Source organism: Chlorocebus sabaeus, chromosome 8 (genome assembly GCF_047675955.1).
Source record: "Chlorocebus sabaeus isolate Y175 chromosome 8, mChlSab1.0.hap1, whole genome shotgun sequence".
Classification (NCBI taxonomy): Eukaryota; Metazoa; Chordata; class Mammalia; order Primates; family Cercopithecidae; genus Chlorocebus; species Chlorocebus sabaeus.
Window position 1 is genome coordinate 2,772,060 of NC_132911.1, and position 16,012 is coordinate 2,788,071.

At 47.3% G+C, this 16,012-nt stretch overlaps 1 protein-coding gene across 1 annotated transcript in view; it reads left to right on the top strand.

Annotated features, from left to right (window-relative positions):
• The window catches only part of MYOM2 (myomesin 2), a 101,519-nt gene that overhangs the window by 47,993 nt on the left and 37,514 nt on the right, over positions 1-16,012 (top strand). Inside the window, exons 16-21 of the mRNA XM_073017921.1 lie at positions 2,419-2,593; positions 4,058-4,179; positions 6,364-6,551; positions 8,956-9,082; positions 10,910-11,088; positions 12,987-13,101. Of these exons, the coding sequence (XP_072874022.1) occupies positions 2,419-2,593; positions 4,058-4,179; positions 6,364-6,551; positions 8,956-9,082; positions 10,910-11,088; positions 12,987-13,101 (906 nt within the window). The remainder of the gene's footprint in view (positions 1-2,418; positions 2,594-4,057; positions 4,180-6,363; positions 6,552-8,955; positions 9,083-10,909; positions 11,089-12,986; positions 13,102-16,012) is intronic.

Genomic DNA, 16,012 nt, shown 5'->3' on the forward strand with positions numbered 1-16,012 from the left:
AGAGTGGAGTGGGGTGACACCAAATAGCCTTAAATTATGTGAATAAAGACATTAATGTTATAAACAAATTGAAGTTCAAATGGACTTAAAACTTCACTTTACGAGAGATTAAGAGCTCTGTGCCATGTTTTGTTTGGTTCTTGACATTTCTCCAAAGCTCCATCTTCTTTTCATGAAACCAGTAAGTGAGTTGAAAAATATGGTTAGGAAATGGTCACTTTCATTGTTTTGTTTAAACTTTTTTTTAACTTTTATTTTAGGTTCAGGAGTCCATGTGTAGGTTTGTTACACAGTTAAACTTGTGTCCTGGGGGTTTGTTGTAAAGATTATTTTGTCACCCAGGTACCAAGCCTAGTAGCCATTAGTGACTTTTCCTGCTCTTCTCCCTCCTCCCACCCTAGACCCTCTGACAGTTTTCAGTGTGTGTTGTTCCCCTCTATGTGTCCATGTGTTCTCATCATTTAGCTCACTTATGAGTGAGAACATTTGGTGTTTGGTTTTCTGTTCCTGCATTAGTTTGCTAAGGATAATGGCCTCCAGCTTCACTCACGTTCCTACAAAGGACATGGTCTCGTTCTTTTTTATGGCTGCATAGTATTCCTTGGTATATACGTACCACATTTTCTTTATCCAATCTGTCATTGATAGGCATTTGTGTTGATTCCATGTCTTTGCTATTGTGAACAGTGCTGCAATGAACATTCACATTTATGTCTTTATAGTAGAATGATTTATGTTCCTCTGGGTGTGTACCCAGTCCTGGGATTGCCGCGTGGAATGATAGTTCTTTTTTTTTTTTTTTTAGCTCTTTGTGGAATCATGACATGGCTTTCCACAATAGTTGAACTAATTTACATTCCCACCAACCGTGTATAAGTGCTCCCTTTTCTCTGCAATGGTCACTTTTAAAGTAATTCAAATTTTAAGTACACTAGGGTTTGTTTTTTTTAAAATTAGTGTTTTTTTTTTTTTATTTTTTAAATTGTTTTGTAGAGATAGAGTTTTACCATACTGCCCAGGCCAGTCGTTTGAACTCCCGAACACAAGGGATCCTCCCACCCTGGCCTCTTGAAATGTTGGGATTCCAGCGTGAGGCAGTGTGCCCAGTCAGGCACTAGAGTTTCTTGTCTATCTGGCTTGACGGTCCCTCTTGGAAGGTTGCAAATACAAATTACAGAAATTCTGAATTGCAGTCCCTGGAGTCATAACTCCTTCATGGATAGCAATTAACTAGCGTGTAAGCGGAGGCACCCTGGAAATCCCCAGAAGCCTTCGTGGGAGGCACGTTGGTGTCAGGAACACAGTTCTGAGTGCCTGGGTGCCCTCCTCCCTCTCTCTCTATGTCCTGTTTCCTGAGAAAGCCAGATATGGAAATGAACAAGGTCATGAGGCCGGCTGCCTCCAGGGCATCCTCAAGTTTCTATCTGGCTCTGGTTTTAATCAAAGCTCTTAGAACTCACACCCAGAACCACAGGCTTGACGAGACCAGCTGTCTCTCAGCAGGGCCCAGCCTTCTTGTGCTTTATGACGCATGTGAAAAATGACAGTGTCCATCATTGAGAAACATTGTGGGGTGTGGCCCAGGTGGCCAGCATGGAGGACACAGGTGGCCCCAAGGCCTTACCGGACCCCAGTTCACAGTCCACTAGTGGGACCTGGCACGAGATGAGAAGATCTTTTTTTTTTTTTTTTTTGAGACGGAGTCTCGCTCTGTCGCCCAGGCTGGAGTGCAGTGGCGTAATCTCGGCTCACTGCAAGCTCCGCCTTCCGGGCTCACGCCATTCTCCTGCCTCAGCCTCCCAAGTAGCTGGGACTACAGGCGCCCGCCACTGCGCCCGGCTAATTTTTTTTCTATTTTTTTAGTAGAGACGGGGTTTCACCATGGTCTCGATCTCCTGACCTTGTGATCCGCCCGCCTCGGCCTCCCAAAGTGCTGGGATTACAGGCGTGAGCCACCGCGCCCGGCTGAGATGAGAAGATCTAATGGTCAGGTCATGACTGAATTTTGAGTGCCCCTGGGAGATTCCAACAGATCTGATAAAATTGAGTCTTTCTTTCTTAAAATTGGTTAATTTCCAGTCCAAAAAATAGTTATTACCCAGGTAGCCTCATCCCCAGTGCCAACAGAGGATCTTTTTAACTGCTTTGGTGGGGGACAGGAGGCTTCAGGATGGATGTCATCCTGTGTCTCTAGGAGTTGTGTGGAGCTTGGGAAGAGATAGGAGAGACCAGCACCTCCCAATGACCCTTGGGTGGTCGGCCCCGGGCTCCTCTCCTGCTCCCGGACCCCTCGTCTGATTTTCTTCCAAAGCCCCCAACCTGGCTGTCCAGTTCCCTGTGGAAAGGGCTGGAAGATCTCTGGTGCAGCTTCCAAAGCTCTGATGCCATCTCACCACTCCTTTTGTTTCCTACAAAAAGTTGTCCCTTCTGCTCCGGGTCGGGTTCTGGCTTCCCGAAACACCAAGACGTCGGTGGTGGTGCAGTGGGACCGACCCAAGCATGAGGAGGACCTGCTGGGCTACTACGTGGACTGCTGTGTGGCCGGAACCAACCACTGGGAGCCCTGCAACCACAAGCCCATCGGATACAACAGGTGCGGCCTCCTTCCCCAGCCCCGGAGTCAGCCCTGAAATAAAGCATGAGAAGCAAGACTGTTGAGGCCCCTGTGGCCCTGGAACAGGGAGTACCACGGCCACAAGGCTTCTGCATAAATGAGTCTGTGTTAGCCACGCACGAGGACTGTATAATTTTACAGTGTGACCACTTGGATCAGCTAGTTACTGCACTCGCTCATCTTGACCAAAACGATTTATTTATGGATGAAAGGAGAGTTCCAGAACCTGTTTTTTTTTTTTTTCCTGACATAATTAGCACTTAGGCCTTTTCTTTGAATAGCAGAGTTAAAAATAGTGACTACAATGTGAAAGTCATTTTATTTTTTTCATATTGATTTTTTTGAACTTGAAAGTTGCTTTGATCACGTGCCTGGTAGTTCTATTCTCTAGTGCCTGATGGAGACCCCACCAGGCGCCAACTCTTCACTTGTTGGGGGGTGGGGGCAGCTTGGGGGGATGCTGGCTGCTTTGCAGGGGAAAGCCAGTGACCCTGCCTCTGGAGACCCTTCCTCCTGCTGCCTGCTGAGTGTGCAGGGATGTCTGAGGTATTAGGCTTCTCTGTGATACACGTCTTAGGAAAATGTCGGCAGCTGTCAGAACCACCCTTGTGGATGAATGATCAATTATGGCTCAGCCATTTCTCCTTTTACAATCTGAAAAAAATACACTGTAAAAAGCGGTGGCTAACAAAAAGAGATGTCATCGAAAAGAATAACAGATGTTCTTCACAGCCCACACCAAATGCAGAAATATCGATCAGAATAAGAAACTTAAAACATGATTCCAGTACAGGGAAATGGTTAGTGAGTATTTATTGACTATATATGATAAGTAATAATTGCTTACACAGACTGAGTACCTTCCATACACAAGGCATCTGTGCTGAGTTCTCCACCGAGAGTTTTCCATGTAGTGCCTGCAACAATACTGTGGGTAGGAATTATCCCCATCTTACAGACAGAAAAACGAAGTCTTACAGGGGTTAAGAAGCTTGATTAAGGCCATAAAATCTGTGAGGATCTGTGAGGTGTCAAAGCCAGTATTCGAGTCTAGTCCATCTGACTTCCAAGTCTTGGCCTCTAACCACTGCAGTGTGATTACCGCTCACTAAGTTTTACATACCTGAGTTCTTTTAGATAAGGAACGGCATACTGTTGGATAATAGACCTTTGATCCAGACAAGGCCCAGAAAGTGCAAAAACAAAGGTGAACTCACAGAACAAATGGCTTTGACACCACGTGTAGTCAGCTCCGGCTATAATTGGGTGCTGTGACCTTACTTTTAGACTCTAAATGTTGAGCTAATTAACTGGAATTGAAAATGAAGGATGTATGTTATCCATAAACATTTTTTATGGAGCGTTCAGGATGATTTTCGCTTCTGCTGCAGGAGAGAAAAAGTGGAGCCTGGCAGTTCTGACCCTGATCCCTGTGTTTCTCAGGTTCGTGGTGCACGGCTTAACCACGGGAGAGCAGTACATCTTCCGAGTCAAGGCGGTCAATGCCGTGGGGATGAGTGAAAACTCCCAGGAATCGGACGTCATAAAAGTGCAGGCTGCACTCAGTAAGTCACTCACAGGCTGTTCTGGGCCGATGGCTCCCATACACTGTCATTTCTGTATGAATATACATTTATGATGCCATTCGGAAATTTATTGGAGGGAAAAAGGGGACTCGATTGTTGAACAGAGAACATGCATTTCTTTGAAGCCTCTCGGTTGGCTGCTTGTCTTGGAAATGAGGGAGAAATGATAATAGGCTAATAAAATGCAAATTAAAAATAGAAAACATTATTAGAGGTCACATGTGTTGCCAAATACCTGTACTTGTGTGAAAATGTATGCTGTAGGCCGGACGCGGTGGCTAACGCCTGTAATCCCAGCACTTTGGGAGGCTGAGGTGGCTGGATCATGAGGTCAAGAGATCGAGACCACCCTGGCCAACATGGTGAAACCCCGTCTCTACTAAAAATAGAAAAATTAGCTGGGCGTGGTGGCGCGTGCCTGTGGTCTCAGCTACTCGGGAGGCTGAGGTAGGAGAATCACTTGAACCCGGAAGGAGGAGGTTGCAGTGAGCCAAGATGGCACCATTGTACGATCTTGTGTGTGTGTGTATATATGTGTGTGTGTACATATATATGTACAATCATGTATATATATATGTATATGTGTGCTGTAGGGGATACATTTCTCTTTTCAAAATATGTGGTAAAATACAGCAACATCAATGGCCTTTTTAGCTGTTCTCAGTTTAAGGAACTTTAATCACTTCAGAGAATGTCACGTTTATGTAACTTTGTGACTTTGTTGGTAAATAGTGGTGTTTAACAGTTTTTATTATTTTGATCCAACGAGACAATTGGGATCCTAAATCTCAGGGACCCTCCCTAGAACAGTTGCTGTGTTAAGCTGTGCTGCAGCCTCCTGGCTTTGCTTTCTCATGAAATGCACCACGCCAAGTAAGTGCCCATACTCAGAAACATATTGAAACACAAAGGCCACACACGACACACTTGGATTCACAGTATTATCTTCCCACTTCAGAGGGAACTGTGTTGCTTGTTGATGATTTTTCATCTCTGACTAAATTTGCAACATTTTCAGAAATTAAAATTTGTCTTCTAATGAGATTGCTGTTGGATTTCCAAGGAATGTCAAATCTGATAACACCTAGCTGGGTACAATAGCGCTGACTCTTTTGTTTTAAGATTAATCTCTCAATTTTTTCCATGAGGGACTTTCAAACATTCCCATTTTCTTTTTAAAGTCATTCCTACTAAAGGAAAACCCGTAATTTTCTTTTTAGACTTAGAGTCTCGCTCTGTTGCTCAGGCTGGAGTGCAGTGGTGCGATCATAGCTCCCTGCGACCTTGAGCTTTTGGGCTCCAGTGATCCTCGTGCCTCAGCCTCCTGATGGGCTAGGACCACAGGGACGCACCACCAAGCCCAGCTAATTTTTTGATTTCTTGTAGAGACGGAGTTTCACCATATTGCCCAGGCTGATCTCAAACTCAGGAGCTCAAGCAGTCCTCCTGCCTCGGTCTCCCAAAGTGCTGGGACTACAGGCATGAGCCACCGCACCTGACCTGTTTTTATTCTACAATAAGTATCACTTAACTCTAGTCACCTGTGTCTCGGGTAACAGAGGATGGCCACACCGAGGTGACTCAGAGCTGGGCAAAGCAGACTCAGGCCCATCCATTCTCGACTTGTTAGGAGAAGGTGGTCTGTTTCGAATGCCCTGCTCAAACAGGGAAACACAAATTCACACTCATTTGAAGGAACCTGAAGCTCCTGTAACTGTGTAGGAAATTAAAACAAACTGGAATCGTATCTGTCATCTCTGGTCACAGATGCTGAGTAGTTAGTCCTTATGGTTGTAAAGGTGAAAGCTCCTTCTCCAAGCTTCTTTCAGGGGCAGGGAGGACAGGCCATCTTCTGCTGTGTCAAATGTTCACACCAGATTCAAACCGTTCATCACCCTTGTCCTACGGAAACCTAGTGGATACACTTAGAAATAGCAATACATATACAGGAGATACACTTTTGATTTATTTTTATACTCATCCCCTTTAAAAGGGTATAAAGACCAAGGTGGTTAAATGTGGGTTAAGAGGGATCAGAGGGCACAGTGTTCAGGCCCTTCTCCACGTTGCTTCCTCCTCCCTCTGCCACACTAGAGCTGGCTGCCCCCGGACAAAACTCCCAGCTGAGGCCCTCGGTAACTCCCTGGCTGTGCTTCCTTGCAGCTGTCCCGTCCCATCCTTATGGGATCACACTTCTCAACTGTGATGGCCACTCCATGACCCTCGGCTGGAAGGTCCCAAAATTCAGCGGTGGCTCGCCCATCCTGGGCTATTACCTGGACAAGCGTGAAGTTCGCCATGAAAACTGGCACGAGGTCAATTCCTCACCCAGCAAACAGACAATCCTAACGGTCGGTTGGTTTTTATTTCTTTGTTTATTTTTGCCTGGGTGGTTCTTTACATTTTTTGGGCAATGTTTCCGCGTTTGATGACATTAGATAATTTGATAGACACAAAAATGGATTAAAAAATAGTATCATGAGATCATGAAGTTTTGGAGCTAAAAAGATCCTAGGAATCATATTCTTTTTCTTTTTGAGAAGCAGTGAAGAAGGGAGCTCAGTGGCGGAGTGGGTCTGACAGTGAGTCCATGACCTCTGGTGTGACCAGCATCTGGTCCCAGTACCGTGGTAATGTTCCTTGCCCCTGACTCTGAGGCCTGGAGGGCAGGGATGGAGTCTCACGTGTGAACCTGAGGGAAGAGTCGTGCTGAATGTCTGTTTAGGAAGAGTGATGTTGGCTCTTTGCTTGTCACCCACCGCTTCCCTGAGACATTCTTGTATGTCAAGCCTCCAAGAGAATCCCTTGCCGCGGTGCCCGTGGTGCTCAGGTGCAGAGCGTGGCAAGGACATCAACTCGGAGCTCAGAGATCTGGGGTCAGATCCAGACACACCCTTGGCAGCCATTGTCCTGGTTCCCTGCCCGACCCTTGACCCCTCATCTGAGCATGGATGAACGGCCCTCATCTCACAGTGCAGCTCCCATCCCGACCCTGGGGAGCCACAGACCCCCGGGGAGTCACTTACACTCCAACAGGAGGCCTTTCCTTTGTGGAGGGGGTAAGGCCTTAGACGATCTGATCTTTGTCTACTAGAAAATTCTGCCTTATAAATATATCTCTTTATAATGTATTTTCAATATTTTATACACATATTATGATATGTAGGCAACTTCCCAGTTTGTTGTGACATGACTGATATTTTGCCTGCGTTCAACCTCTGTTCTGACCCCTTACAATGTCTGAATGTTCTCAACTTAAAAATTGTTTTATTTTCAATTGACAAATAATAATTGTACGTATAAATGGGGTACAATGTGATATTTTAATGTATGTTTACATTATGGAATGATTAAATCAAGCTATTAACATCTCCATTGCCTCCCAGTACTTATAATTTTTTTGTGGTGAGAACATTTAAAAATCTATTTATTTATGCATTTATTTATTTTTTGAGACAGAATCTCACTCTGTCACCCAGGCTGGAATACAGTGGCATGATCTCGGCTCACTGTAACCTTCACCTCCCGGGTTCAAGCAATTCTCCTGCCTCGGCCTCCCGAGTAGCTGGGATTATAGGCGCGTGCCACCACATCCGGCTAATTTTTGTATTATTTTAGTACAGACAGGGTTTCACCATGTTGCCCAGGTTGGTCTGAAACTCCTGACCTCAGGTGATCCGCCCACCTTGGCCTCCCAAAGTGCAGGGATTACAAGCATGAGCCACCATGCCCAGCCTAAAATCTATTTAAAAAATTTTTTGAAATGTGTCTACAACACATTATTATGGGTTAAATCATCCCCAAGCTGTGCAGGAAGCACCAGGACTCGCCCCTCCTGTTCATGTTGGAGCTTTGTCCCTCTGTCCAGCACCCCCGCCAGCCAGCACCTGCCCTTCAGCTCTCTGTCTTTGTGAGTGCTGCTGTTTCAGATTCCACATCTGAGCGAGATCGCACAGTGTCTGTCCTTTTGTCCTGGGGTCATCTCGCGCGGCACAACAGTTCTTTACTTGGTACGAGATTCCTGAGAAAAGTACTGCTTACTTTCTGAATGCTTCACAGCTCATCCAGTGAGGAGGATGAAGGCCATCACCATGGACCGAAGCCGTTTATCCTCAGATATCTTACTTTGGAAGCTATTTTTTTGAGACAGTGTTTACCCAGATAGTGTTTTTGTCCCACTAGCCCTGTGGAGTCGAGGCTCGTAGTGTTGGCCAAAGGCCTCCCTAGTGCTTTGTCCTCCAGCCAGACAGTGTCCCTGAGGGCCTGGTGGGTGGCCCTGGACTGCAGCATCCCAGGGACCTGGGCAGCCCAGGGGCTCTTGTCCTGTAGAGTCTGAGTGTGGGGGACGTGGTGGGCTCTGTCTCCAGGGTGACCCCCCCTTGGGTCCAGGGCAGGGCCTGCTCAGGGGACAGTACGTAGCCTGAGTGCCTGTCTCCTCCAGGCCTCTGCCCTTGCATTGGCCCTGGGTGACCGTCGCCTGTCTGTGCCTCAGTTTCCTTACCTGCCGCTGGGGTATCACCTGTCCCCAACCCCCGTAGGAGCCTTTGGGGATTGAGTGAGGGACACGTAAGGTTTCACATGGCTGCTGCTTGTCGGGCTCCATCAAGGGCCTTCCTGAAATATTTGGTCCAATTTCCCGACAAGGTTCCTTCCTCTCATATTTTATTTCACAAACCAGTTATAACAAATCCTCCCCCTCAGTGGACTGTAATGCATCCTTTATCTCATGTATTAATTTAAACAAAATCCGAATAGGTGGACGGCTTGACAGAAGGCTCACTCTACGAGTTCAAAATTGCTGCCATCAACCTGGCTGGCATTGGGGAGCCCTCGGACCCCAGTGAGCACTTCAAGTGTGAGGCCTGGACCATGCCAGAGCCCGGTGAGTCGCTGCCCCCAGGATACCTGCCTTCTAGCGCACAGGCTGGCTGGGAAGGGGCCTCTGTGGCTGTGGCTCAGGCCTCGCCAGCCTTCACGGCATATCTGTTCCTCTGACACCCGCAGCCGCAGAGCCGCCGTGTGCCAGGTGCAGTGCAAGGCTGTGAATCAGGCAGGCTCAGCGTCTAGTTTGGGCTGTGCATGGTCCACAGACCAGTGATGAGGGCAGAGTAGGAGGCCCTGAGGGTGAGGTGGGAGGGAGCACAGGAGGATCCAGACTGTGGGGGAGGGATAGCTTCCCATGCATCCCTGACCTATGACAAGGATTTGGCCCAGGTCACCTACCCCAAAGGAGCAGGCAGAGAGGGTCACAGCTGGAGGGGAAGGTGCAAGCCCGGGCCCCAGCTGGGAGGCACAACAGGGTTCTAATTCGTGGGTTAGCTCCTGCCGTCCTCTCATACCATTTGGGGATCTCGGGGCTTCCAGTTCTAAAAGGCCAATTGTTGCAGATCTGCATTTATTTAGCTAGTACTCTACTGATTTTTTGTTCTGAGATGAGGTCTCTACGTTGCCCAGGCTGGTCTTGAACTCCTGCCCTCAAGTCATCTTCCTACCTCAGCCTCATGAATAGCCGGGATCACAGGTTCACGTCACCGTGTCCCGCTAACATTTTCTCTCTGTTTTTACAAGTTCTCAAGTACCAGACGTTGATTTCTTTGTCTCTAACCTATCAAGAATCAATTGCAATGGATAATATGCTCATACTTTGACAAAGTAAATCCTGAAAGTTGAAGCTGAAAAAGATCAAAGTTCAGAGTGTTTTCCGATGTTATGGCCGGAGTATACTGCCTTTTTCCTTTCAGTCAGCGTCTTTTGACTTAGCAAATCAGCTGCTAAGAATCCAGATAAATAAGTCAATTAGAAAATTCCTTCCTTCCTTCCTTCCTTCCTTCCTTCCTTCCTTCCTTCCTTCCTTCCTTCCTTCCTTCTTTCCTTCCTTCCTTCCTTCCTTCCTTCCTTCCTTCCTTCCTTCCTTCCTTCCTTCCTTCCTTCCTTCCTTCCTTCTTTCCTTCTTTCCTTCTTTCCTTCCCTTCCTCTTTCCCTCCCTCCCTCCCTCCCTCCCACCTTCTTTCCTGCCTTCCTGCCTTTCTGGTTTTAATGAAATTAAATTTTGGACCTTAGAAAACCAGCAGAAGAAAAAGGTTTTCTAGTTTCCTGAGCCTTTTTTGAGGGTTGATAGGAGATGGCCTCTCAAGGCTCAAGGCTGCAGTGAGACTGGCTGAAGATGGGGCGGGGCTGCCTCTCCGTTCCCCTGCACCGCTTGGTGCTTGCCTGGACCTGGGCCTCTGCACCACACGCCCTCAGAGTTGCCGTGGGTGTTTGTAGAGGACAGGGCTGCAGCGATGTGCTTCTGGCCAGGTGGGCAGGCTCCCTAAACGACTATGACTGACAGGTGTCCAGCCCCTTGGAGGGTAACTTGAGAACCCGTCCTTTTCTGCACACCGTTCCTCTCTGTGATAGCATCTGCTGGTCCTGACAATGCAGCGTGGACTTCTGAATGATTCTACGTAGATCCACAATTGCCCAGATGCCCAAAGAGGGGGTGGCAGGAGCATGAGGCTGGGCCCTCCTCCCCGACCCCCAACATCACGCTGAGCACCCTCCTTACCCCGCTCTCCAAGAGAGGCTGATAAACATCAGATGGGGAACAGATACAGATGGTCCTGGTGGGGGGCATCCTGGAGGAGCAGTAGGTCCCCGGGGCTGGGTTGGTGGTGGGTGTGCTGGGCTGGCTGTGCGCACAGAAGCAAGGTGGCATCTGACTTCGCAGGTCCTGCCTACGACTTGACGTTCTGTGAGGTCAGGGACACATCCTTGGTCATGCTGTGGAAGGCCCCCGTGTACTCCGGCAGCAGCCCTGTTTCTGGATATTTTGTGGACTTCAGGGAGGAGGATGCTGGAGAGTGGGTCACTGTCAATCAGACGACAACGGCCAACCGTTATTTAAAGGTGAGTCTTGGCCGGCTGTAGTGGCTCATGCCTGCAATCCCAGCACTGTGGGAGGCAGAGGCGGGCCAGTCACTTGAGGTCAGGAGTTCAAAACCAGCCTGGCCAACATAGAGAAGCCCCGTCTCTACTAAAAATACAAAAAAAGGCCGGGCGCGGTGGCTCAAGCCTGTAATCCCAGCACTTTGGGAGGCCGAGACGGGCGGATCACGAGGTCAGGAGATCGAGACCATCCTGGCTAACACGGTGAAACCCTGTCTCTACTAAAAATACAAAAAACTAGCCAGGCGAGGTGGCGGCGCCTGTAGTCCCAGCTACTCGGGAGGCTGAGGCAGGAGAATGGCGTGAACCCGGGAGGCGGAGCTTGCAGTGAGCTGAGATCCGGCCACTGCCCTCCAGCCTGGGCGACAGAGCAAGACTCCGTCTCAAAAAAAAAAAAAAAAAAAAAAAAATTAGCCAGGCATGGCACCATGGCAGGCATCTGTAATCCCAGCTACTCAGGGAGCTGACGCAGGAGAATCGCTTAAACCTGGGAGGCAGAGGTTGAAGTGAGCTGAGATTGAGCCTCTGCACTCCAGCCTGGGTGACAGAGCGATACTCTGTCTCAAAAACAAAACAAAACAAACAACAAAAAATAAAGGTAAGTCTTTTGTCTTGGAGTTTCCCTGTGTGTGAAAGTGCTGTCGATCTCTGTGCAAGCCAGCACCGAGCCCCAAGGTGAACCTGTTCTGAGGACAGGGGCGTGGCTGCGGAGGGAGCAGCCGCCACGCATCGTGGGTCCCAGCAGATGGGGAGCAGTACACAGAGCCCTCCTTCCATTCATACCAACATGCTGTTCGCTCCTGGGGAGCTGCGCAGACACACCTGTGTTCTTCCACATTGCAGTCTAATAGCTGTTAATTGTCTGTTCATGGGCTACGTCTGTGTGCTTTCCACAGGGATGATGCATTTTGTGTTATGTCCTTCCACTTCATGCCCTGCATTGAATTTACTTAATTCATGTGATCGCTAAAGTCCATTTGATGAACATCACACACAGATATACACACAGTTTTCCTACACGGAGCAAAACTTTAATGTGGCACTTCCGCCAGCCTCTCTTTCTCCAAATGTTTCGGTTTTCAGCACTTGCGGTTCCCCAGTAACTGGGTCAGGTGTAAGGACTGAGCCCCAGGAGGCCTACATGCTCCAGCTGAGTTGTCAACTGCCTTAACCCAGAGGTTTTCTTCTCTGGGTGCTGGGCCCTGTGGTGGGGCGGATCTGCGTCCTTCCCTAAAGCACAGTCACATCTGGGTCCGGTGCCCGAGCACAGGCCGAGAGGGGCTTCCACAGGTGACACCTTCTGGAAACCCTTTGACTACAGGAAACAACCAGTTTCTTTAGAATGAACGAATCAGCTTCTAAGAATCAGCTACATAAATCAACTAGAAGCTTAGTAAATATATATTGATGTTTATCCAAGCAGGTTTTAATAGGAATAACCCAGGTATGTACAAGTAGAGATAGATTTAATTTTGATGTCCCAGTGATGATTTTACACAGTTAAATATCACACTTAAGACTGTATTAGTTCCATAGAATTATGTTAAACATAAACACCAACATAAACACCAGATTATAAACTAGTCAGTATGATTTTACTTCTGCTTTAAAATATGCAGAGATAAAAAAAAAGAAAGAGGTTCTATCAGATTGGTAGTGAATGTGTTTATTCCTCCAAAGTCAAATTCTGCACCACTGTGAATCTCCTCTTCCCTCCTTTTCTAGCTCATTCAGTATCGTTTTTCCAACTGGAAAAATAAGCTATTTTTGAAAAGGTCTATTCATAATACAATCTGAAAAACTCCAAAGTCATCTTTATTTTACCTCCACACATCTGGTGTTTCCTCTGTTGTTTCAAGGTCTGTGACCTGCAGCAAGGTAAGACCTATGTCTTCAGGGTCCGGGCAGTCAATGCAAACGGCGTGGGGAAGCCCTCGGACATGTCAGAGCCCGTGCTGGTAGAGGCGAGACCAGGTAAGGCTTTGCTGTCAGTCATTCAAAACAACAAAAATTACAGAACAGCAAGGATTTGGGGGGAGAGTGTGCATGTATTATGTATGTATGGATGGGTGTGTGGATAGATGAGTGGGAGAGCGTGCATGTATTATGTGTGCATGTATGTATGCGTGTGTGGATAAATATATGGGACAGTGTGCATGGATATATGTTTATGTATGGGTGTATGAATAAATGAGTGGGAGAGTATGCATGTATTATGTGTGGATGTGTGGATGGGTGTATGGATAAATGAGTGGGAGAGTGTGCACATACTGTGTATGTATGTATGTATGTATGTGTGGATAGATGAATGGAAGAGTGTGCGTATATTATGTGTTTATGTATGGGTGTGTAGATAAATTAATGGGAGAGTATGCATGTATTATGTGTGGATGTGTGGATGGGTGTATGGATAAATGAGTGGGAGAGTGTGCATGTACTGTGTAAGTACGTATGTATGGATGTGTGGATAAATGAATGGAAGAGTGTGCATATATTATGTGTTTATGTATGGGTATGTAGATAAATTAATGGGAGAGTGTACATGTATTATGCATGCATGAATTGGATGGGTATGCGGATAAATTAATGGGAGAGAGTACATGTATTATGTATACATGTATGGAGGGGTGCATAGATAAATGAATGGGAGAGTGTGCATGTATTTTGTGTATATATGGTTGGGTATATGGATAAATAAGTGGGAGAGTATGCATATGTTATGTGTACATGTGTATGTATGGATGGGTATATGGATAAATAGATGGGAGAGTGTGCATGTGTTACGTGTGCATGTATGGATGGGTGTACAGATAAATGAATGGATGTCTTGTCATTATTTTAAAAAGATTTGGATGGGCAAATGAAGTGTGCACTTAAATCTCTGCCTGTGCACTAATGGCCCTGGGTTGGAAGCAGAGCACGTTGGGTCATCTTCATGGTTGGCAGGGGTTGTTCTTGGAATGATCAAACCATGTGCAGGAAGGAGGGCATTTAAAAAATATTACTGCTGAATTTTTATCAGAAAATTTTAAAGCTGTTGGTAATTTTCTTGGTTTCAATGAATAAAACTTCCCTGGAGTCAACCTTAAAAGAATGAATACTTCTGAAGGCAGGACACATATTCATAGGATACACAGTCTATTTTGTGTTGCTGTAACAGAACACTGAGGCTGGGTAATTTGTTTTTAAAAGTTTATTTGGCTCATGATTCTGGAGGCAGGAAATCTAAGAAGCACAGCGCCAGGATCTGCGGTGGTGGCTCCCGAGGCTCGGGTGAGGAGGGCCTCCCGCTGCCCCACAACACAGGGGAGAACTGGGCTGTGTGCGGAAATGGACCCAGCACGGGAGGCAGCCTTGCTTTACAACACTTACTCTCACTGGAACTAGTCCACTCCAGTTTAACTAACCAACATCTGTCGTTATCAGCAAGAATCTACCCAGTCTTTCCAGAAAGACATGAGTCTATCTTAACAACCTCATCACCTCTTTTAGAAAGATTTTCATTATTCTATTTATTTATTTATTTATTTTTTGAGATGGAGTCTCGCTCTGTCACCCAGGCTGGAGTGCAGTGGTGTGATCTCGGCTCACTGCAAGCTCCGCCTCCCGGGTTCATGCCATTCTCCTGCCTCAGCCTCCTGAGTAACTGGGACTACAGGTGCCCACCACCACGCCTGGCTAATTTTTTGTATTTTTAGCAGAGATGGGGTTTCACCCTGTTAACCAGGATGGTCTCGATCTCCTGACCTCGTGATCTGCCCATCTCGGCCTCCCAAAGTGCTGGGATTACAGGCATGAGCCACTGTGCCCGGCCTTCTATTTTTTATAGAGACAGGGTCTCGCTATGTTGGTCTTGAACTCCTGAGCTCAAGTGATCCGCTGACCTCGGCCTCCCAAAGTGCTGGGATTACAGGCATGAGCTGCTGCCCCCAGTCATTAATCACCTCTTAAAGGCCCCATCTCCCAACACCATTGCACTGGCTTTTACATTTCAACATGAGTTTTGAGGGGATAAACCACATCCAAACCACAGCCACAGAGTGTGACCTGAGTGAGTATCAGGAAGCAGTGCAGCCTCAGACTGTGAAGATCCTCACGGCTCTCTGCAGTGGCCTCTCGTTGCTTCATCTCACCCTGCCACCTGGCTTTCCTTGCATCTGTGTCTTCTTCATAACCCGAGAGCATTGACACTTCATGGCCTCAGTTCCACTCACCAGCAGAGGCTCAGATGTGTCTTGTCATTGGACATGGCCAGATGTTCACCTGGGTCAAAAAGTAGCAAATAAACCACAAACAACCCCTACTCCCAAACAAGACAAGGCAAGGCCCCTTGCAGAAGGCAGAGCTGTGTGAAGGGGGAGCTCTGTGGTGGGCACATGGCTGCTGGGCTTCTCCTGAGGGTCAGAGGAGGAGATTCCAGAGATAACAGGATCTTTAGGGCCTGGAGAGGCAGCCCTGATAGGTTTTCTGCGGTAGTATGAGATGCAGAGAAGGACGTGGGCAGAAATGTGATAAATTAAAAAAATCAGCAACCACAAAACAACCAAGCCCCTCCAGGTCCTCCCTAAAGTGTTTTCTCTCTCATGACTCTCTGGTCAGCCCTGGGTCATTAAATGCAACGGAAGATTTGGTGTGAGATGGGGTCTCTGCTTTGGCTAACCTCTGTGTATTAGTCCATTCTCATGCTGCTATGAAGAAATATCGGAGACTGGGTGCTTTATAAAGAAAAGAGGTTTAATTGACTCACAGTTCCTCATGGCTGGGGAGTCCTCAGGAAGCTTACAGTCATGGCAGAAGGTACCTCTTCACAGGGCGGGAGGATGGAGTGAGTGCCAGCAGGGGAAATGCCAGGTGCTTCTAAAACCGTCAGATCTTGTGAGACTCA